The sequence below is a fragment of the Panthera leo genome, chromosome F2 (assembly GCF_018350215.1).
Source record: "Panthera leo isolate Ple1 chromosome F2, P.leo_Ple1_pat1.1, whole genome shotgun sequence".
Taxonomy (NCBI): domain Eukaryota; kingdom Metazoa; phylum Chordata; class Mammalia; order Carnivora; family Felidae; genus Panthera; species Panthera leo.
Genome location: NC_056695.1, coordinates 7201434 through 7226163, shown reverse-complemented (window position 1 = coordinate 7226163; position 24730 = coordinate 7201434). Strand labels below are relative to the sequence as shown.

The following is a 24730-nucleotide window of genomic DNA, read 5'->3' as shown; positions in this document are numbered from 1 at the left end:
CAACAAATTGGACAACCTAGAAGGATAAATTACTAGAAACGTATAATCTCCTAAAACTAAATCAGAGAGAAATATAAAATTTGAAGGGACCAATTACTAGTAATGACATTGAATCAATAATCAAAAATCTCCCAACAAAGCCCAGCACCAGATGGTTTCATAGGCAGAGTCTACCAAACGTTTAAAAAATAGTTAATACCTATTCTTTTCTATTCCAAAAGATAGAGGAGAAAAAGTTCCCAGTTTGTTCTACAAGGTCACCATTATCCTGATACCAAAGCCAGACAAAAGCACTACAAAAAAAAAAAAAAAAAAAAAAAAAACAAAACTACAGGCTAGTATCTCTGATAAACATAGATGCAAAAATCCTCACCAAGTATTAGCAAACCAAATTCAACAATATATTTTTAAAAAGTATTTACAACAATCAAATGGGATTTATTCCAGGGATAAAAGAATGGCCCAATATTCACGAATATATCACACTAACAAAAAGAAAGAAAAATAACATTTGATCATCTCAATAGATGCGTAAAAAACATCTGATAAAATACAACAACTGTTCATAATTAAAAAAAAAAAAAAAAAAAAAACTCTCAGGGCACCTGAGTGGCTCAGTCGGTTAGGCATCTGACTTCAAGCTCAGGTCATGATCTCACAGTCCGTGAGTTCAAGCCCCGCTTCTGGCTCTATGCAGACACCTGAGAGCCTGAAGCCTGCTTATGATTCTGTGCTCCCACTCTCTCTGCCCCTCCCCCACTCATGCTCTGTCTCCTCAGTTTCAAAAATGAATAAATGTTAAAAAATTTTTTTTAATTTTAAAAAAGCTCTCAACAAAGTGGGTTTAGAGGGAACATACCTCAACATAATAAAGACCACATATGACAAACCCACAGCTAACATCATAATCAATGGTGTAAACATGAAATTTTTTCCTCTAAGATCAGGAATAAGACAATAAAGTCCACTCGCACCACTTTTATTCAACATAGTACTGAAAGTTCTAGCTGCAGCAGTCAGACAAGAAAAAGAAATAAAAGATATCCAAATAAGTAAATAATAGGTAAAACTGTAACTATTTGCAGACGACATGATACTATATTTAGAATACCCCAGTCTCCAACAAAAAACTATTGAAATGGTGAATGAATTCACTGAAGTTTCAAAATACAAAACTAATATACAAAAATCCGTTGCATTTCTATACACTAGTAACAAAGTAGCAGAAGGAGAAATCAAGAAAACAATCTCATTTACAACTGTACCAAAAAAAAAAAAAAAAAAAAAAACCTAAGAATAAATTTAACCAAGGAGCTGAAAGACCTATTCTTTGAAAAGTAGAGAACACTGAACACAGAAATGAAAGAAAACAAATGGAAAGATACTCCATCCTCATGGATTGGAAGAATTAATATTGTTAAAATGTCCATGCTACTGAAAGCAAATCTATAGATTCAATGCAATCCCGATCAAAATACCAACAGCATTTTTCACAGAACGAGAACAAGACTAAAATTTGTATGGAACTACAAAAGACCTCAAATAACCAAAGCAATCTTGAGAAAGAAGAACAACGTTGGAAGTATCTCAATTCCAGATTTCAAGATATACTACAAGCTACAGTAATCAGAACAGTATGGTACTGACACAAAAACAGACACATAGATCAGTACAACAGAATAGAGAGGGCAGAAATAAACCCACATCTATATGATCAATTAATCTACAACAAAGGAGGCAATAATATACCATCGGGAAAAGACAGTCTTAAATAAATGGTGTTAGAAAATTGGAGAGCTACATACAAAGGGATGGAACTAAACCACTTTCTTATACAATACATAGCAATAAACTAAAAATGTATTAAAGACCTAAACGTGAGACCTGCAACCATAAAATTCCTTTAAAACAAAACAACAACCAAAAAAAGGCATTCATCTCTTGGACATCGCTGTTACCAACATTTTTCTAGCTATGTCTTCTCAGGCAAAGGAAACAGCAGCAAAAAACTATTGGGACCATACCAAAATAAAAAGGTTTTGCACAGCAAAGGAAACCATCAACACAACAAAAAAAGGCAATGCAGTGAATTGAAGGAGATACTTGCAAATGATATATCTAATGAGGGGTTAATATCCAAAACATATAAAGAACTTACAACTCAACACCAAAAAAATAAATAATCTGATTAAAAATGGGCAGAGAACCTTAATAGTTATTTTTCCAAAGATGACCAACAGATACCTGAAAGATATTCAACATCACTAATCATCACAGAAATGCAAATTAAAACCACAATGAAACATCACCTCGTGCCTGTCAGAATGGCTAGTATTAAGAAAATAAGAAGTAAGTTTTAGCAAGGACGTGGCGAAAAGGGAACCTTCGAGTGGCGAAGGGAACGTGGCGAAAAGGGAACCCCCATCTACTGGTGGAGATGTCAGTTGGTGCAGCTGCTGTGGAAAACATTACAGAGGTTCTCAAAAAAATTAAAAATAGAAATACCATATGACCCAGTAATGCCACCAAAGGAAACAAAAACAGTAATTCAAAAAGATATATGCACCCCTATGTCTATTGCAGCATTATTTACAATACTCAAGATACGGAAATAATCCAAGTGTCCAACAACAGATGAATGGATAAAGGAGTGGTATACACATGCACAGAATATTATTCAGCCATAAAAAAGAACGAGACATTGCCATGTGCAACAACGTGGATGTACCTGGGAGGCGCTACGCTGAGTGAAATAAGTTAGTCAGGGAAAAACAAATACCGTTTGGTTTCATTTATACGTAGAATCTAAAAAACAAAACAAGCCAAAACAGCAGAAACAGACCCATAAACACACAAAAAAACTGGTGGTTGCCAGAGGGCAGGGGGGAGGGGGAGGGGCAAAATGGGATGGGAGCGGTAGGTCCAGGCTTCCAGTTCTGGAATGAGTAAGTCACAGGGATAAAAGGTACAGCACAGGGAATACAGTTGGTGGTATTGTAATAGTGTTACATGGTGACAGATGGTAGCTACAACTTCTAGAGAGCACAGCATATAGAGTTGTCAAGTCACTACGTTGTGTGCCTGAAACTCATATAACATTGTGTGTTAACTATACCTCAATTTTTTAAAAGGGTAACAAAATTTAAATTGTAAATAAAAAACAGACCAGCTAAAATGTATTGAGCACATTGTAACGTTTTTACAAGCATCCCCTGAAGTGATCCTCTCACAACAATCTTGTAAGGTAGCTACGTCATAAAACCTTTAAAGTGGTGGTCCCATTTTACAGATGAGAAAACTAACAAAATGAGTGTCACAAACATGAAACATGGCTTTGAAACCTCAATATAAACCCTGAAAACGGGACATGTGCTTTATGTCACTGAAAGATTAAGATATCTGAAAACTTCATGTAGAAATCACTGAACCAATGACTCATTAACTTAGTTTCAACTTGAGTTCGGATTTGGGGCCGTCCCCACTCTCTCAAAATTCACCTTTCCTTGGGATCAACTCTGAGGATTGTTGGACAGCTTGCATTTTTAATATCGCCTCTACTTTTGAACTTCAGCTCCTTGCTACTAACAGAACGTTTCCTCTAATTCCGATTCTTGATATGCCCTCTGGGTTTAAGACTTGTGTGGGAGGGGAGTTGTACAAATGGATCCTCAGTTTCCTTTGAAGCAGAAGCAAACTGCCCAGAGAGTGGCCCAGTCTTGGATGCACTCCCTTTGGCCTTGCAAGCCTCCTTCTGAGCGCTGCAACGGAGCTGCTGGCAAAGCATAGCACAGCTGACATCTTGTGGGCATAAACAGTAACTACACCGTTCCACCTGGATTCCAAGACTGAACTCGGCTGTATTCTCCAAAACACAATAGGCTAGCACTTCATTTTTAAAGCAAAGCCAAGACGGCGTAACATTCTTAAATTGCTTCCGAAGCTTCATTCAGTCTTCTACCTCTCAATGCAAGTCTCGTGAAAAAAAAGTTTAATCATTTGAATGTTAAAAGAAAAAAATCACTTTCACGGACCTTTTGAATGACTTAATATTGCTTCATAAAATACAAGCAACTCAGTTCTATCCCTCAGCCTCTTTGCATATCTCCCTACATGTGTGGATCTGAAGATAAGGGGTAAAGAAAAAGCATTTGTAACCATCCAACACACATTTACTAGGTGCTTACCACGTTCCACGCAACAGGCTAGAACTGGGAGAGAAACATGATATAAGATGCGATTCCAAATCTCAGAATCAATGCATATCAACCAATTTATCTTAAATAAGAACATTACCCAGTCGTGCATTACCAATTCATGTGTGTCACTCTCAACTTCTTTTTCCCAATATCATCTGGGCCCAGCCGGTAGTGTCATTATAGTAACGTAACGTATGTAGTAAAACCGCTAAAAATCATATGCTACATGCCGTATTTTCCCAAAAGTTCCCAGCTATTGCGATTTCCCCAATTTCCTTGATACATCTAAATATCATTCTCTTTCCGAATTAAAAAGAAAAATAATTTCCTTCTCTCTCTTCTTTGGGGAGAGCAGTAAATAATTTTTTAAACATTTTACCCCTCTTTCCTCATATAAAAAGAACAAAGGTGTAGTAAAAGTAGCAGATTTTCAAGCACAAAGGTCTGGGTTCAAATTCTGGCATGACACTGTGCACCACGGATGAAAATACTTTACCTGCCTGCTCTAGATTCTCTCACCTATAAAAAGGGAATAGCAAAGCCAAACTCACAGTCTTTATGAGGAAGGATTACATTTAATAAATCTGTAAGACTACCTCAGACACTACTATAAAGTACGCACAAAATGAATTCTTCTCCCCTATTATTTCTCCACAATTTCAGCCCTTTTATGTCAACAAAATTCTCATTGGTCATTACAGAAGCTAACGTAACACCACAGCTTCCACTTTTCAGTGGGAAAAGCATTATCACTTAATGTAAAAAAAGCATACTCTATGTAGAGGCAGTCTTTATCTGGTGAAATAAATAGCAACTCATATTTTTTATGGATTTATGACTCACGCTGAACTGATATTTTTTTATGTAATTAGTTACCTTTAATTACTCAATGCCAAATTTATTTTAGCACCTCCATATGTGGCTCCAAAAAACATTAATTGTTCTACTCTGAGTCAGTTTCAGACAAGAAACATAGACTCCAATGATTTATAAGACTTGTTTCTATACCATCATATAATCATTAGGTGTAAGGAATTTTACTTAAAAGGTTCCCTGGATAAATCCCAGGCAAAATACCCCATGTATTCAAAACAAGCAATTTATAGTCTAATCAAATTTATTTATCCTTCTAGACATGTTTTTATTCATATCCTAATTAAATTTCTTATTTATGCAGCTCAACATAAAAAAAAAAAAACATGTCAAATTCTTCACAGCAGTTCTTCAATGCTGAGAATTTTAAAGTCACCTTTTTCTTTTCTTTTCCAAGTTAAAATCATTCCAGCTCCTTTAATTTTTCTTCACAGAGCATACTTTAAGTTTTTCCTTGTTTTTTTTTTTTCTGATTTACTTGGATTTCTTGACATTTTACTAATATATAAAAGATTATAATTTCAGGGCGCCTGGGTGGCTCAGTTGGTTGAGCATCTGACTTCGGCTCAGGTCATGATCTCACGGTCCATGGGTTCGAGCCCCATGTCGGGCTCTGTGCTGACAGCTCAGAGCCTGGAGCCTGCTTCCGATTCTGTGTCTCCCTCTCTCTCTGCCCCTCCCCTGCTCATGCTCTGCCTCTCTCTGCCTCAAAAATAAATAAAAACATTAAAAAATATATATATTATAATTTCTAGGCAAAGTAATAGAGAAGAAGCATAGTAGTAAAGAATCTTTTTCTCATCATGAGAACAAGCGATTAATTCTGTCCCAGTGAAATGCTCACAAGTTCATTAGGTAGATGTTCCCAGGAAATTAGATTCAAGACATTGGCACAAGAAACTTACAAGAATGTTGTATAAACCTTACAATCATACCTTTATTAAATCAGTAGTTAAAATTAATAAAGGAAGTACATTTGAGGCTAAGTCTATTCCATTTATTCACCAATATATTTTATTCACCAATATACATTTTACAAAAAAAAAAACAGACAATATAAACAGAGAAAAAAGATATAATTCCTGTCCTTAGGACATTTGTGATGTCCTAGAAGAAAACCCACAGTTATAGGAAATTATGTACACTCAGGGAAAACACACACAGAAAATTCAAAAATAACAATAAAAACTGAGTCTGTTATTTTTGGAAAAATAAAGAACAGTGGAATACTTAAAGTCAAACAAGATTATCCAAGTGCAAGCTTTCTAGAGTAGCTCATTTTAAAGAGGGGGGAAATTTTTAGAGGTTATCTAGCCTATATCCATCCCTTGTGTTTCATCATATTATGAGGGGAAAATGCACTGATTTAAAAAGGCGGCGCTGATATTAAAATTATAAATCTTCTTGTTCATCAGTGCTTTCAAGATCAGTCAAATTGGTTTTCCTCTTCCCAAATGAAAAGGTCTTCATCCTCAAATACATAAAATATTTCTAATGTATTCCTGTTGCTAATACTTAAAGGTGTCTCAACTTTGTAAAATAGGCAGGCTTGACCACACATTTCAAAGAAATGATAGTTGATATTTTCTCTTACTACTTGGTTGAGATTTGTTCTTGAGTTCTGGAATCTGTTATTTAATAAGTTGTTATTCTCATCAACAACTTGAAAGATTTCATTCGTCTGACTGCTGGGGTCCTGTGTATTTGAATTCACAATATCTACAACCAACAATGATGGGTGCAAGAAGTTCACACAAAACGTTTTCTTTAAATATAATTGAAATTTCTTTAAATTATTTTCTTCCTCTAAGTCCAAGGAGCTAATTCTTTTTAATTTTCTTAATTTCCTTTTATCCATCAAGTCAAATGTATTATTAAAATAAAACCGATTAAAGGTATCATCAATGGCATTATCAATAAACGCTTTTCTACCACTTGCTTTATCGTTCTTATCTCTAAACACGGTTTTGTTCGACTGTAGCAAATATGGGTGTATTTTCATCCACAAATGGAGACCCAGGAAATTTTCAATATCAGAATCTTTGCAATATGCAAATCCTCGGTCTTCTTCATTTATAGGTTGTATGGTAACAGTTAGTATTGGGCAATGCTGACCACAAAGAGCATAGAGTTTATCCAGAGAGTCCCCTTCCTGAAGTGCACCATGAATTACATTATTACCAGGCAATGGTTGGTTTTTAATAGTATCATCAGAGACAGGATGGACTTTGCTACCAGCTGACGTGAAGACCTGAGTGACTGATGTACATACTCTTTCTGACTTATGATTAGCTTTCTCCTCTGCATGATCATTGGGCTTTCTCTCCTTGGCACAAGTTCTATTTTGAACATCTAGCAAATCCTCACAAAAAGGCTCAGAGTCACTACAATGAGGCATGTTAAAATAACTGCATTTCAGTTCAAGGGGTTGAGTCAGTTCCTCCAATTCTGAAGAGGATAGCTCAGCCATGTTTGGTCCTGGGGCCAAATTTCCAAAATGTGAATATGGTACATCAGTGCTGTTATTAAGTAGAGTATCCACTGATGTGGTGTCTCCATTGCCACATAAGCCAGAATTTTCAGGAGATGATACTCTCAACAAATGATTTTCTTTCAGAAGCCACTTGCCTTTATCAATCAGTACTCCTTCCTCCAGATCTCTGACAAGTCTGTGATGATCATTTTGTTTTGTACCACGTCCTACAATGTCTCCCCCATGATAATTGGCCCTCACACCATTAAAGTCACATTTATGTTGGCCTTCTTCTGGAAATTTCTGCAACACAGATGAAATGCTAGATACCTGTTCAGAAGACCCAAATGACTGACCTTCAGAATCATAAAGACCTACTTTCCTAGCACACTGAAATTCCATAGAATTATAAGGACAAACCTGAGATCTGTGTGTAGACCCAGGAAAAAAAGATGGTTTAATAATCTCCCCTTTAGCATAAAGTTTTTCAATTGTTCTTTTAACAAACCCTTTATTGTATTCTTTCTCTTGGGCAATCTCCTCACAACTGCCATTGGGGCCATGACTGGATGGCTGCTCATTCTCACTGTCCTGTCTAAAGTCTGACCAATCAGAAGTCACTGGTCTTGTGAAACAATTTTTAAAATCAAGAGAGGACTCTGAATAACTTCCAATTTCCATGCTTCTCACCATCATTTTTACTCTCATTTTCGTTTCCCCTTCATTGAGTTCCTTTTCACTATTTTGCTTAGAATCATAGCAAAAAACTAAAGATGGTGGTGTTTCCAGCCTCCTACTGACTGTCTCACCAATTACACCACTTCTTTTTTCTTCTTCTGTAATGTTCCTGCTAGAGACTTCCACCAATTCCAAATTTTTACTAGCCTCGAATTCTTTTTGGATCAATTCTTCAGTGGCCTGTTCTTCTGCATGTATCTTTGTGTTAAAGATATCAGTGTCTTGGTTTTCTAATTCTTCAAAAGATTCCAATTCTGAAATGCTTCTTTCACTGGATGTCAAGCTATTGGTTATTGAGCCTGGTTCTTCAGACGTCTTTGAGTCTTCCTTATCAGAGGATGCATATGCATTTCGACCCTGAAATTTCTTCAATAAATAATTTTTAAATTCAGCCAGAGAGCTATGTTCCTCATCAAATTCTGGTTTGGTTTCATTTAGGGGAAAGCCACAGTGGCTTAAATTGCTGATATTTTGGTGTGACACCAATGTATTAAAGCCATGTTTACACCCAGGGTCTGCCAAAATAGTTAGGTCTTTCTGAACTTCATCGACTCTTTCTAATTCTTCAGTCAATTCCAAATTATCAGTACATGTGTTTTCTTTGGAATTTAAAAAGTCATTGGTATTGTCTTTTTGGGGAATGTAGGCCTCATCAATTGGGCAAGCTGCTTCATAAACACAGTTTTCCTCATAAGCACAAGCCTTATCAGAAGACAGAGCATGAGTAAGTGAACAGACCTTTCCTAGGAGACAAGCCTTATTCACGGAGGTCTGATCTACGGTATGGCCATCAATAGGTGAAAAAACGTCACTGAGGTTACAAGCCTCTTTTGGAGGATAAGACTTATTCCCAGTGCACATCTCACACGTAGAGTAAGTCACCTCTGAAACACAGACTTCAGAGGCATGGTCCTCACTGGCAGAGTAGCCTCCATCTATAGAGAGTTTCTGTGTTTTTTCATTCTCAGTGCACTCGGAAACTCTCTGAATGTTGGGTGTGGAACAATTTGCAGGAAGTCCTATTGGAACCGTATCTTGTTCTTTCTCAGCAAGTCCAAGGTGATTTGTGGTGGCCTCCGCTAAACTGGCAACAGCAGCCTCCAAGTCATCAGCTTCCTCTGTGATGGCAGTATGCTTTAGGACTTCTAATAATGCAAGTATTTCTGAAGTTCTGGTGGTAGTCTTGTGAGTATCACTTTGGCAGAAGCTATTTATACTTCCCTTTAAGGTTAGCACCAGAAGCCAAGCTAGAAGGACATTGGTATATGACTTAGATATTGGGGAAGGAGAGGGAGTATCTGTAAGTGAACCTGGCATTTGAATAACTCCATTCTGAGTCTTAGGAAGTAAAGCTTGCAGTTGGCGAAGGAACAGGACTGGTAAGAGGTCTTTGGAAGTGTCTTCTACAAGATCTACTTGAATAGCAGCCTCCACACTGTGTCTTTTTGTAGCTAGGTTTATTTCTTGGTAAACAAGGCTTACCTCTGGTCCTAAGTTTTTAGTACATACCTGGATTTTAGTATTATGATCATCAATAGCTGCCTGTGACATAGCACAATTTTCATTCAAGGAAAGTAAGTAAGCATCATTCAGAGATTCAACCTGGCTGTCACAGAGATCTTCAGTAAGTTCTTCACTGGTATCTTTGTCAAAAGATTTACCTATTTTTTTACCTAGATTATTTCCTGCCAAACCAGCATTTTTACTTATGTGTTTATTACTTTCCCTAACAGAATTATTTCCTTTTCCAGAACTTGAGTGGGAATTCGTTTCTGCAAAACTACTGTTGTTACAACTTACCACACTCCTTTCCTTTTTGCACACTGGAGTTAATTTTCTAGGTTGCAAGGTTGGATGTGGATTTATGTTCTGCAACCATCTCTGTATATAATTTTGAACTGAATGATGGCTAATATCCTCAGGAGAAACAGCTTTTTTCAAAGAAGCTAAGGAATTTGCCCTGGTTGTAACATGTTGTTTACTTATAGTAGTACTTAATTTCAACTTATCTCCTTTTTGTTTTTTCTGAGTTTTCAAAGTTATGTGTGAATTATTAACTTTTGAAACTATACTTCTCTTTGTCATTCCTCTCAAATACCAAGATGCTACTTCTGCTTGAGCCTGTGGTCCACAAAAAGCATTGGGGTTTTGCTCAAGGAAGTTAAACACACGAAATAAATTTTGATCTCCAAAACTATTTTTGCAACACCTGAAGTCATTATAGGGAAATACTTTATCTCCTTGACCAATTTCATTTTTTGCAGGTCTTCCTAAACTTACTTTATTTAGTGGTCTGGATTTTCTTTTGGCTAAAAGTCCTTGAACTTTCGTAGGATTCTGTACGTGGATATTCTTGGGATTCACAGGACTGAGATCACTTTTGGAACAAGAATAATTTGATTCTATTACCATATCACTTGCATGGAAATCTTCCTCACAAAGTATTCCTCTTTTAAGGGAACTGTGTGAATCCTTTAATCTGATTTCCTGTGCAATTCTACCTCCTTTGTTTATTCTCTTACTCTTACTAAGAATTGCTTTGGTTGCAACCTTCCCATCCTGATGCCTGGAGTTTATCACTTGTTGCTGACATTTCATCTTCTTTTTGCTGGCAGATGATGAAATCTGCTTTTCATTTGCTGGAAATTTTGTTAAATCACGCTGAGCACATTCATTAATTAGTCTGTCAATTCTTGTGGTGACAGTGGAGGACCCTACTGAAGCTGGGGTCTCAAAAATAGTTATGTCAGTTCCAGAGTCATTACTTAAAGAATGAGTTGTATCTGCTAAAACAGGACTGAATCTATCACTGGTGTTACCATAAGGTCTTAAGTTTTTGATACTAGTTTTGTTGTCTGATGTTACACTATTAACTATACCTTCCTCCACAACTGAATGTTCCGATGCAGCCTGTGGCAAGCCATTACCATGACACATCTCTAACACCTTTTCACTTGTAATTTCTACAACATCGGCATGTACTGCACCTGACTTGAGCAGTCTGCTTTCCTTTTTCCTTTCTAAAGATGCCTCTATCTTCTCATTGTTATCTATATGAACAACCACTGGTTTGTTAGATACTGATGACATTTTACTGCAGGAATGTGTAAACATGTGATATTCAGATTTGTTTTCCCCGTCTTCCCTTTCTTCACTATAGGAAAACTGTCCAATCATTTCCTCTTGAACTTCAGTTTCAGACACCAAGGTCACACGCCCCTTCACAGATTTCTTTTGTCTCACCCTCCTTGGCCCAGGTGTAGGTGGCCGATAAAAATGACGCTTCGCTTGATCCTGAGTTTCGTGGATGGTGTCTGTGTCCACAGCAGCATTCTCCCAACTAGCAGATGTGCAAGTTTCAGCCTCTCGAGCTGTCGTTTGAGTGTTTATCTCCCCAGCCAAACTGCCCTCTTGATCATGGCCTTTCCTCAGAGATGAGACATCTGCAGACAATGAGCATGCTGCAATCTTTAAACCAGAGGAACAATCATCTGTTCTTCCTGGAAAACTGCCTACTTCACTCTTTTCATCATTATTAGAAAGACCAGCTCTACTGACAGTGGTCCATTTTATGGTTTCCTCCTCTTTTATCTTAAATCGAACTTTCATCTCAACTATCATGGTGCCATCTTGATTAAAAACAATTGATTTCTCAATATCATCTTCAGAAGGATATATCAATAAATTCTGAGAATCTTTTTTTTCTAAGGCCAAGTAATTTTCAGAAGCAAAAGAATGGTCTGAGTAGCAATCACTATTATGCATTTTGTTGGAAGAAACAGAATAAATCTGGGACTTTGGGCTTGAAGGCACATGTGTGCTCACTTTCAAGATTTTGAGAGTAAAAAATGCCCCACATCAAAGTGTAGAAGATAGAGAAGTTATAAATATCCAATAGAAGAGGCAGCAAAGAAAGAAAAGAAAAAAATAATTAGTATAAAAAATACCACATTTTCTAAATTTTATAGTAAGATATTATTAGCAGATTTCTCACTTCTATGTATTCATTTGTTATTTGAATTCGAAGTCACTGTAATATCTGGTGCATCTCTAGAAGCTACTTTTAAAACGAGAACCTTTAGGGGTGTCTGGGTGGCTCAGTCAGTTAGGCATCCAACTCTTGGTTCAGCTCAGGTCATGGTCTCATGGTTTGTGAGTTCGAGCCCCCTATCGGGCTCCATGCTGGCAGTGTGGAGACTTTTTGGGATTCTCTCTCTCTTCTCTCTCTGCCCATCCTCCACTTGTATGCTTTCTGTCTCTCTCTCTCTCTCTCTTTCTCTCTCTCAAAAATAAATGAATAAACTTTAAATAAAAATTTTTAAAAAGAGAATCTATAATCCTACTAAAATAACAAGATTCACAGAATTTTAATTTTAATTAGTTTAATTAGGCAATTTTAATAAGTAGAAAGTAGAAATTGCTAAATATTCTAACAAAAAAAAAAGATTTTTGTGGGACTCTGTTTTGCTGTTTTGTTTACCAGTACTAAAATTGGAGTCTAACAAAGTGCTGCTTACCAATGCAAACAAAGCAAGTAAAAAGTTACAGTAATATTTATTTTCCTGTCTTTGTATTTCCAAGAGAGGCACTATAGCATTATGAAAGCTAAAACATTTTTAGACTTTATTTAAAAGTCAGGATTAATCAGGGCACCTAGGTGGTTCAGTCAGTCAAGCATCTGACTTTGGCACCTGACTTTTGGTTCTCACAGTTCATGAGTTCGAGCCCTGCATTTGGGCTCTATGCTGACAGTTCTCTGTCTCCTCTCTCTCTGCCCCTCCCCATTTACATACAGACTCTCTCTCTCTGTCTCTCAAAAATAAACAAATAAATAAATGTCAAGACTAATCAAGTAATAATTATTAATTTAGCATTCCCTTTGTATAACTAGTGCATTGATTTGATATAGGGCACAAAAGAGAATAGAAATAGACAAAGATCCAGATATCTGGTTATATTTTTAATGTGCATCCCAAAGACAACTTTGGTACTCATGCTTCTTAAACTCAATCAAATTCTTATAAGCAGGTTGCATACATTTGCATATTCTTGGCATCAATTAAATATCTTTAACATTTCAGAGTATAAACCTAAAATATGTTCTCCTATTTTTGGTATACATTTACCAAACTTGCAAATAAAAATGTTTCACTTACAACTTTTTAAAATAAAATTTAACAAAACCCTTAGATTCCCTAACACCATCAAAAATCATATTCAGCAACCCATATCAAACACAAAATAATAAAATCATTTTAGTAAAATGAGCACAGTGAAATAGTACTACCATATGCTTAACAGACAACTGGCAGCTAATGCCTACAAAATAGAAACATTAATAGATATCTATTGAGTTTATCCCTAATAGATGAGTTTCACCCATGTTAGCAATAAGTAGAGGGATTAATACTACTTAAAGAGTGTATTATTCAGTGCCTACATAAAACCCAAAATTTAAGTATAAATGGCACTCAGTTCCTTAGCAAAAGAGCTAAAAAAAAACTGTGCACAATGAATAATGAGATTAAAATATTGAGCACAATGAATAATACAATTAGCCACACCTTCATAGAGAATTTATAGCCCATCCCACACTCGGGTATCAATAAACCCTCCTCTCCCCTACCCAAAGGATAATGCGATATTGTGTAGCATTTCCTAAGGAATTGTCAACCTGGATTATTATTAACCAGCATGAATTGACTATGTGAAATTTTTTTAATAAATAAAAAATGGATCTGAGGCCTGTAATTTTTACTGTAATAACTTCAGAAAGTAGACTTCATATGTAGTTAGAGACTTTTGAAAATACACTCAACTAACCTGCTGAGCTCAGCTATGATGCCACATAGTATTATTTGCAAAAATCTCTACAACAACCAGAGATGTCACTTCTACAAATTCCATAGAATTCCTCTCCAAATCAAGAAAGGCTGCCATTTTTATTCTTTATCTAGGTATCAAATGCCCCCCCCCCCACCAAATAAAGCATACCTCATTAATTTAAACAAATATATCATTGATCAATTTGGGAAAATCTAAAAAAGAATCATACAATCTCTATGACTCTTTCCAACTATTCATATGACCAATTCCAGTTTAGAATGTTTTTGAGCCCCTCATTTTCTCTCATGTGATGAAGGAAATTGGCCACTTAAGCATGGATTTTTTTTAATATTGTGGCTAAAACACACACACACACACACACACACACACACACACACACACATATACACACACACACACTTCAGGGCTAAAAATAAGGGCTACATATTTAAGTGACTTACTCTTTCTTCTTTCTGACCTAGCAGTTCCCTTGGTATACACATGATGAGAGGCCCCTGGTAATCTTGAAGAAAGCAAATACTTCTGGATGTCATAATTTCCAGGTTTAAACGGCTCCCTTCCTGCTGCCACCACAGCTCCAGAGCTCAGGATCACAGCCTGGAGACTGGGAACCTAGAAGAAACCAAAGAGTTAAGGTCCTTACATGAGCAACATGAAATTCTGTTCTTTTCATATGGTCATTTTCTAGCAGAAAGGATCAATTCAACAGCCTTTAGGGCTTGAAAGAGATAATCACCAAGCATTCCTTAGGCATCAATACTGTATACAAAGTTACCAAGTATCAAGGTGAAGGTGGTTTAAATCAACATCCTATTGAGCCAGCATACTAGCTGAAGATATCGGTCTTCTGGTCTTCTGCTATAACTAAAGACTTTATTTATTTTAATTTTTTTTTATTTTTTAAGTTTATTTATTTACCTTGAGAGAGAGAGCAGAGGAGGGGCTGAGAGAGGTAAGGAGAGAAAGAGAACCCCAAGCAGGCTCCACCCTGCAGTACACAGCCTGGTGTGGGGCTCACTCACAAAACCGTGAGATCGCGACCTGAGTTGAAACCAAGAGTCAGAAGCTTAACCCACTGAGCCACCCAGGCGCCCCACCAAAGAAACCTTTCAAAGGTATGCAGTACTGCCTCTGCATTCCCCACCAAAATATCCAGCTGTCGCCAAAGGTCTTCCTTGAGCCAGCTGAGAAAAGGGCCTGGGGAACATGCTGTCAGCTGCAGGTGAAATGCAGCGATTTCAGATTCCAATCTGAAATGCAGCGATTCGGCTTCCGACCAGAGAACGACGGGGCCACCCACCCAGGTGAGCCCCCGCCACCCCGCGAGGATGGGAATACACACACAGGCACAAGAAGCCTTCCTTCTCCAGGGCCTCCTTCCACGTCCCACACGGCGGGAGCTCAGACGTGAGAAGCACCTGAACACTCACCTTCCTTCCGTCCGTGGCGTACAGCTTGGTCACCGGGAACCGCATGACCTCCATCAAGTGCTGCAGGAAGGCCTGGAAGCTCTGGGTAACCCTTCGGTTCAGAACGACCGTGCGCCTCGTCTTCGGGTCGCCATTTTTAAAGACCACGAGCCTCCGCGGCGCGCGTAGCATGCCGGGAGCGGCGGCGGCGGGCGCCGTGGGTGGGGAGCTGTGCGCGTGCGTGCTGATGGCCCGGCTGCTGTACCAGGGTCGCGGGCGCCGGCGGGCCTTGTCGAGGTCCACCGGCTGCACCTTCCTCCGGTGGGAGCACAGGTACGATTCGCCGTCCTCCAGCTCCTCCAGGCGTGTGATGCTGTGCCTTCCCGAGGGGTGCTGATGTTCCTCACCCCGAAAGGTAAGGGCACCTTCCTTGACAGGTTATCCAGCAAAGCATCAAATGTCTTAAAGGAACGAGGGTTGACCACCACCCTGACCCCACCGAATTGCGGGTCTCCGCTTTTGTAGAAGCTGATCTTTTTGGCCACAACAGGATGCATGACGCTCAAATGGCGAGGAGAAGGACCTTGACCTTCAGAAGAGGTTGGATGAATCACGGAAAAACTAGTGGACGAAGTTTCGCTCATTTTGGCCGAGACCTCGAAAGGGAAACAATTATTCATCTCGACAGTGACAAGACCATAAACAATACATGATAATTCAAATGTAATCTAATTATAGTTGTAGGTATCTAGGCTGTTCCTAGGATTTCAAGAATCCATGTATTCATTCATTATTCCTGCCTATTTTGAATGATAACTTGTAAGGGGCTTACAATAAAAAGACACAAGTAAAACACTTAAATAAGGATATGTGTAATTTAAAGATGAAAACAATCTAAAGACACCAATAGGGGTGTCGTTAAATAAATTATATATACAGCCATGCAATGGACAGCTGTACAACCATTAAAAATGACTTTATGTTTATTGGCATAAAAAATGATCATAATTTATTACTAAGTGAAGAAGCCGTTTATAAAATATATATGCCATGCCATTTCCAGTGTGTGTGTGTGTGTGTGTGTGTGTGTGTGTCTACACACACACACACACACACACACATACATACATACACACATATGTATTTGTTATACGATAGATCGATGTATTTGGGGGGTTTTTTCCTTGACTGCCAGGAAAAAGGGGGAGACAGGAAAAGTTTATCAAGCTCAAATTATTGCATACAACCAGATGAGTTCACCTAGAGGAAAATGTTTCTTGACATTAAATTCTAGAAGAAATGAATCATGTGAATCCTTAAATGGGGGCCATTTTAAGATAATGTAAAATGTTTCCATTACAGATATAAAAAATGCAGGGAAAATATGTAACACACCATTAATCTACTTTTGGAAACTCTGCACTAAACAAACATTTCTTACTACAGGGCAGCTTTGCTATGAGTTGCTAAAAATGATGCGATCTAGGGACTGCTCCCATCAGTGGTTCTAAAATTAAAACTTTAGGAGGGAATTTAAAAGCCCTTTTCAGCCAGTCACTGATGTTTTTGTCTCTACTTTCCAAGTGAAGCCAGAGTCTGACTGACAGTTGAGCAGCTCAGGGAAGGGTGTATCTGTTTCTGGGTTCATTTCTCATTTGTCACACTGTTTGTGTGACTGTTTTCTGTTGTTTTAGTGTTTATTTATTTCTGAGACAGAGAGAGACAGAGCATGAGTTGGGGTAGGGGCAGGGAGAAGGGGAGACACAGAATCTGAGGCAGGCTCCAGGCTCTGAGCTGTCAGCACAGATGCCCGACGCGGGGCTCGAACTCACGAACTGTGAGATCGTGACCTGAGCCAAAGTCAGACGCTTAACCGACTGAGCCACCCAGGCGCCCCTCTTTTCTGTTGTTTTAAATCAATGTAATTATTAGTATCTTTTGACAGGCCTGCAGCCGTAAAGACAAATTGAACAAACTAAATATAAGTGGTCAGTATTACAGAGATGAAAAAGGCATGTTTGTCATTATAAATCAGCTATAAATTTGACCCAAATCACCTACTTAAATGTTTGCAAACTGTTGTCTGATTCTTCACATATCCCCAGGACGACTTACAAATTTTATTGATATGTTATTTAGGAAAATAAACTCCGAGATCAGCCTGGAAGTTACATATGTGCCCCCTACTCCCTCCCTAAGCAGTTTACAGTAATTATAGTACTTAAGACAATGAAGGATGTGGCAGGCATGTGCTCCCAGAGCTGGAGAATCCACCTTTGCGATGGAGTCAGCAAAACTGCACCTCTTCTTATCCTCAGCTGATAAGCTGTGCACTGACCTTGGGGTGCTACTTAATCTCCATGCCCTCACTAACTATCAGAGATAAATTCTTACCGTATTTATATAAAAGACTTCAGAATTCTGCCTCCAGTAACTTTTTAGGTTGGTGTACTTACATACTCATTTTAAAATAGTTTACATTAATAGTGTTTGAGGGGCGCCTGGGTGGCTCAGTCGGTTAAGCGCCGACTTCAGCTCAGGTCACGATCTTGCGGTCTGTGAGTTCGAGCCCCGCATCGGGCTCTGGGCTGATGGCTCAGAGCCTGGAGCCTGCTTCCGGTTCTGTGTCTCCCTCTCTCTCTGCCCCTCCCCATTCATGCTCTGTCTCTCTCTGTCTCAAAAATAAATAAACGTTAAAAAAAATTTAAAAAAAAAATAGTGTTTGAAACACATTTTCCACTTAATTTTGGAAAATTGTATTTATAAGTGTATAGTGAGATTTTTTTTAATTTAACGTTTATTTATTTTTGAGAGAGACAGAGTGTGAGTGAGGGAGGGGCAGAGAGAGAGGGAGACACAGAATCTGAAGCAGGCTCCAGGCTCTGAGCTGTCAGCACAGAGCCCGATGCGGGGCTCGAACTCAAGAACCTCGAGATCATGACCTGAGCTGAAGTCTCAGACACTTAACCGATGGAGCCACCCAGGCGCCCCATAGTGAGACTTTTAATTGCAATAGTCTTCTGCCTGGTTTGCACTACTTGGAGAGCTGTTGACCTGATAATCAAGTTAGGACACCGTTATGTAAGCTGATAGGCTAAGGGGGTTGTTTTGGGGGTGGCTTTGGTTTTTGTTTCCTTCTGTTTTGTTTTGTTTTGTGGCTGAAATAAAAGAACGGAGATTTTGTGCTGCCACCAGGAAGGAGAACATAGAACATGAGGACAGTTGGAGGGAAAAGGTGGCCCCCACTGTGCTACCCTACTGCTGCCCAACCCTGAGCACTGGTTATAAACCTGATGCATGAAGGGAAGAAGCTGAGGGTACCATGTCCTGTGAAAATGCCATATGCCCAGGAGTGAATGAGCACTTGTAGAAAAAGAACCTGTAGCAGGACGGCTGCCAGGCTTCTTGAGGAGGAGACTGTAGAAAAAACAAATAAAATATAAATCCAGATGGTCCTCATTGCATGTAAGAGGATCTCTCGGGATGCCTAGAAGTCAGCGGGGAAGTTTTGTAATGGTGAGATTTTGTATACATGCAGGTGAGGTTTAAGAGTCTACAGTAAGGTGGGCATTGTGTGTGTAATACAGAACATGATAAAGATTCAGTGTTATATGGGGCACCTGGGTGGCTCGGTCGGTTGGGCTTCCGACTTCGGCTCAGGTCATGATCTACAGTCCATGAGTTCGAGCCCCGCGTCGGGCTCTCTGCTGACAGTTCGGGGCCTGGAGCCTGTTTCAGATTCTGTGTCTCCCTCTCTCTCTGCCCCTCCCCTGCTCATGCTCTGTCTCTCTCTGTCTCAAAAATAAATAAAAACATTTAAAAAAATTTAAAAAAAAAAGATTCAGTGTTATCATTGAATTAAAGGATCTGTGGACAGCATTATCATTATTGGGGAAGAAAGTACAAGCCAGATTCCTTCCAGAGGAAATGTTTCAGCCTCTGCCTTGACATAATCCTATGTATCTTCTACAATTTCCCTGGGAAATTCACAGAGAAATGACTAGCACAATAAAGGAGGAGCAGGGCGTCATGAGAATATGAAGAAGAGATTGGTAGCCCAGCCTGTGGGAGTGGCACTGAGGGTGGGAAGGAATGGCAGCTTCCACAGGAGAGCCTGTGTGAAGCTGAGATGCCAGAGGCACAGTGGTGGAGGTGCCCTACAGGAAGATGGCAGGGATCAGTGCAGCTTCCGCCAAAGACACGGGTGCACCTTTTTTAAAAAAAAAAAAAAAAAAAAAATCTTTTTAATGTTTATTTATTTTTGAGAGAGAGAGAGAGCACAAGTTGTGGAAGGACAGAGAGAGAGGGCGACACAGAATCCGAAGCAGGCTCCAGGCTTTGAGCGGGGCTCAAACCCGTGAACCGGGAGATCACAACCCTGGGCCGATGTTGGATGCTCAACTGACTGAGCCACCTAGGTGTCCCAAATGTGCACCTTTCTTAATCAGCCTTAAAAACCAATCAGAATGTGAATGAAAATTTTAAAATATTCCTTTCTATACTTGTTAAATGGTAAGGTTTATTCTACACCCACTGAAGTTGGGATAAGGCAGTAATATACTTAGGGGATATGTGGAATCAAAGTAGCCTGAAGTGGTCTGATTCTTCTCCCAGCAGGTTAGGCCAGTGCAAAGATGTACCAAGAGGAAAATAGATTCCTACTTTCCTAGAGGACCTGGCTAACAAAATCTCCTCCCTGCAGTCCACGTTATAGTGCAATGGGCTTCCAGTGGCTCGACAGCCTGCTGCTAATATCTTCCCCTCCGCTCTGTGTTCTCTTCGTTGCCAAAAGTCAGACTGTGGAATGATCGTGAATACTTGTATTGCTTTTAAAGATCAAGCAGATGTTTTCAATACCTTTTGGTTCACTGGGCTCACCCATGGTTATGCCTCCCTGTGCCGTCGTTGCTCTCAATATCTGTACTGCCCAGAGCTAAATAGTTGCTCTACCAAGAGGGCTGTGCCTGCCCCCACCACCATTCACTTGATAAAGCAAATTAGACACCTATAAGCTGTACGTGTGTCATTTCACTAATTATATCTTAAATTTAATATACAACACACTAGGAATTCAGGCAATTCAGAAAGAAGGAAGTAGACAACAAAATAAGAATATTAGTATAGTCATACGGTCAGTTCTGTGGCAATTCAGAGATTTGACATTACATGAAAAATTAGTTCATTACACAGATTATAATTCTGTGAGGTGGGGTTGGGGGTGGGAGTTCAAAAAGGAAATACACCAATTATCCCCTATGGTGATCATAAGCATTGGTGAATTAAAAGTAACTTCCTTCTTTAATGGATTGCACAGATTCCTCCAATGAGTAAATGGTGCCTTTGTAATCAGAAAAAACAAAGAATAAAACTCTACCCCCATTTGAATATACTAGACTTTCTTGATTTCCTGATACTGAAGTTCTCTCCTACTTCAGTATTGGCATATTGTGAAGGTTTCTGGCATGTTTGGATAAAAAGTAATGATCATTAGCAAGATTGATTCCTTTTTTCTAACGGTTAAAAATGGAACACATATGTAATCTAGATATAAGATGGAAAATAAAATACAACTAGCTAAACACAGATTGTTTTCAAAATAAAGACGCAAATAGTTTTGTACTTACCAGAACTTGAAGCTTCCCTTTTAAAGAAAAAAATGTCTTAAGTTGTTTGTATAATTCATGTAAGGTTACCGGATAGGTAACCTGCTCATTTCGTGCAAGGAAACTAATGTCTTTGGATTTATTTTTAGTGTATCCACTCAGGGATTGAATACAGCCAATTAATTTAATCCAAGGTGATGCTAATCACCAGACAGAATTTACCTTAAGGGGACCACAGCCAGAAACAAACTAGTTCCTGGTGTGCGGCACAGCTCTGAAGCCTTCCTAATTAAGAGTTTTTCTGGCAGTGTCTTGCTTACCCAGTCTCATTCTCAGGAGAAGATCGCCAATTCATAAGCTTTTCTGTCTCAGACAGCCTTAAGTTCCCATTTATTTATGTTAAAGAGAAAAGGCTGTTATGCTGCTAAAAATGAAGTCGTTTGACATTTTATCATTCTTTGATAAGTATTCCAAGTCAGTGTTTGTTCATGGTAGTCATTTAAGCATTCCTGTTTATCACTGCATCAATGTAGTTCTAATGAAAATGGCTGTGTGAACAATTTGGCTACTCAGCCTAACACAAGACAAATAAGAGAGGCACCACTCAAAGTGATTTTATGCTTCTGCATACACAGCACTCTTCTGCTTTGCTTAATCATGATGGGATTTGAGCAAGTTGCAAGACTTTGTCACACACGAGGTCCCCAGATGCACCTGCTGCCTCTAATGGCTACCTGTAGTCTAATCTGATTTGAAGATACCTCACCTAATCAGATTTCTTTCCAAGCTTCCTGCCTCTGCTCTGAACCACAAAAACAAGGTAAGCAGTCCTCCAGGAAAAAAGGATCAGGTTCAAACATGTGCTCTCGAATGTTGTCTCCAAACAGATCACAAAAGGAAAAAGATTATGAAATGGCACGCTCTGCCTGGTAAATACTGACTTCATAAGAAGTCAGCTATTAAAAAGTAAAAAAGAGTAAGGGAGGGAGGAGAAAGAGTCACCAAGTGCAGGAAGGAAAGATAGAGGGAGGGAAGGAAAGAAGTTGGGAGGGAGGGGTAGATACGAGAAACGATAATGTCTGACTTTGATACAAACGTCCATTTATAATCATCACTATTCACACAAAGACATGCCTATTGACTCAATAAAGAAATTTATGTTTACAGGGTAGAAATAGGCATGGATGGCATCATTACTAGCTCCAAACTGAAGTGCACATTTACAAAGTTTAGAGTTAGATATAACCAGCCCTGAAATAGTTAGACTAATGAGGCATTTCTGTTGACATTATTTTGAATCCTATAACCCACATCTGATAAACAATTCACATCCATCGGTTCTAATGAACAATGAAAAAATGTCAACTAAAGAACTTCTTCCGGGCACTTTTAGGAAAAGTAGAATTTCATACATCAGCACAAAGGAGCTCTCCTTTTCTAAGCATCTCCCATGGCACATGCCGCATTCCCACGACTCCAGTTGGGAAGAGGGACTAAGTGCACCTGTTGCCCAATCGTGCCACCGTGCTCTTTCCCATGGCACTTGTCTCTGGCAGACCTCAGTGTGGAAAGTCTACATCATTCTTCCTCAAGCTTGAAGTTGCAAATGAATCCCCTGGGGATGTTGCTAAACCGTCGCGTCTGACTCAGTAGGTCTGGGGTGGGACCCGCGAGTCTGCATTTCTGATCCGCTGATGCCGGTGGCTGCTGGCATTCCACCACACTATGATTATAAGGAGTCTAAGAAATGCCAGAAGCCTCTATGACACAGCTCGCTTTAAGGTTCTTCCCTGCTAATGGCTTCAGTGGCCATGACATCTGAGGTGACCTGTCTGACATACGTGGACTCCGTTCCATTCTACGTGGTCACCACTGGCAGAGAAGCCAGATCCCAGGGACTGCAGTCCACAGTGGTTGAGCATACGTGCTTTGAAGTTAGTCAGACTTCAGTTCACCTCCTGTCTCCTCCTTCCCCCTAGCTTTGTGGTCTCAGGCCATTGACTTAGTTTCTCCTCTGCCTGTTTCCTGGCCATGAAATGTGAGGAAATCCCTTATAGGCTCATCGTGAGGATTAACTAGGATAATACATGTGTTTGGCAGAGAGTGCCTAAATGTCCTAATAATTAATGGAAATTATTTTTTCCATGTTAATCTTTTTAAACACTTCACGGTCCTTGCAGCCTTTGCCCAAACACCCCACACCCTGCCCCGCCACCCCATTTATGATCTGACCAGCTTACCTTTCCAGTCTCATCTCAACCCACGTGTCTGACTCTGGATTGAATTACTTGATGCTTCTTAAATGTGGCTCAAACTTTTGGGCCTACTGTTTCTTTCACCTGGAATGCCTTCTCGTAGCCCAAACTCCCTGCCCTCCATCACCATCCACCTTTGCCTCTCTTCCTCCAATACTCAGTTCACCTCAGAAACCTCTCATGAACCCCTTGCCTTCCCACTACATGAACATTCCCTGCTGAAATAGATACCCTCCACTGTAATCTCTTATTTGTAAAAATACACACTCTTGCACATTTCATACTGCCCCACAACTGGTGATTTCTTAGTAAGCTCATTAAGCACCAGAAGTGCAACTTATCTATCGCCTCAGAATTTCCAGAAATAACTCAGTGCCTTGTACACGGTAGACAATCGATAAATGTCTACTAAAGGAATGCTCCTCTGCTTGTGTTTCATACAGTAGGTTATAGAGAGATCGATGTCTGAAGAACCCTCCCTCATCTTAACTGCTAGAATTTACCTCTCCAGGCAGGCCCAACGAACCCAGGGCAGATACCAGATTTAATCAGGATGCATCATCATTTTGTACAGTTAGCATGGAACACGCCCTTTGTCATTTCCATCCAACCCAAATGGAAGTCTGAGTATGGTCCATTCTGATGAAGTTACGTTGCTGGATGTCGAACCTGAGAGGTCTCTGTCTTGGAAACCATCCCTCACATCAAACGTCTCCCGGACTATGACACTGGCATCTGTCTTAGGCAACCTGTCTTCTCAGGCTGCTGTAACAGGATACTACAAACCGGGTGGCTTGAACAACAGACATTGATTTCTCACCGTTCTGGAAACTGGGAAGTCCAAGGTCAAAGTACCAGTCAGTCTGGTTCCTGGTTTGCAGACGGCCAGCTTCTTACTGTGTCTTCACACAGCTAGAGGGCAGGGAGAGTGCAAGTGTTCATGCTTACCTGAGAGAGCTCTCCCGTGTCTTTTCTTAGAAGGGCACTAATCCCTATGAGGGTCCCACCCTCATGACCTGATTACTTCCCAAGGGCCCCATCTCCAAATTGCATCACGTTGCAGGGTTAGGGCTTCAAGACACAAATTTTGGAGGCGCATAATTCAGCCCACAGCAGCACTGCCCTGCAGACTTGGGGTTTGTCACACAACTTCCCTCGTGTATTTGTTCATTCATGCATTCTACAGACATTTAACGCACACGTTGTGCACCAGGCACACACAGCAACGAATGCAACAGAAAATATCTCTGCTTTCGTGGAGTTTATGTTATCCAGCAGAAACGAATCGTAAACAAGTGGACAGCATGTTACACGATGCTAGGTGCTATGAAGAAAC

At 39.5% G+C, this 24730-nt stretch overlaps 1 protein-coding gene and 1 non-coding gene across 2 annotated transcripts; one reads left to right on the top strand and one right to left on the bottom strand.

Moving 5' to 3' along the window:
• The first annotated feature begins 5597 nt into the window (after nt 1-5597).
• Nucleotides 5598-5682, top strand: TRNAR-UCG. The gene has a single exon. It is a non-coding gene; the product is annotated as a tRNA-Arg (tRNA).
• A 779-nt stretch (nt 5683-6461) lies between these two features.
• On the bottom strand, nt 6462-24278 carry RP1 (RP1 axonemal microtubule associated). The gene is given in 6 exon segments (XM_042923782.1): nt 6462-6507; nt 6509-12104; nt 14568-14739; nt 15558-15922; nt 15925-16192; nt 24215-24278. Coding segments are annotated over 5 exon segments (6435 nt in total). The 5' UTR covers nt 16181-16192; nt 24215-24278.
• Nucleotides 24279-24730: the final 452 nt, after the last annotated feature.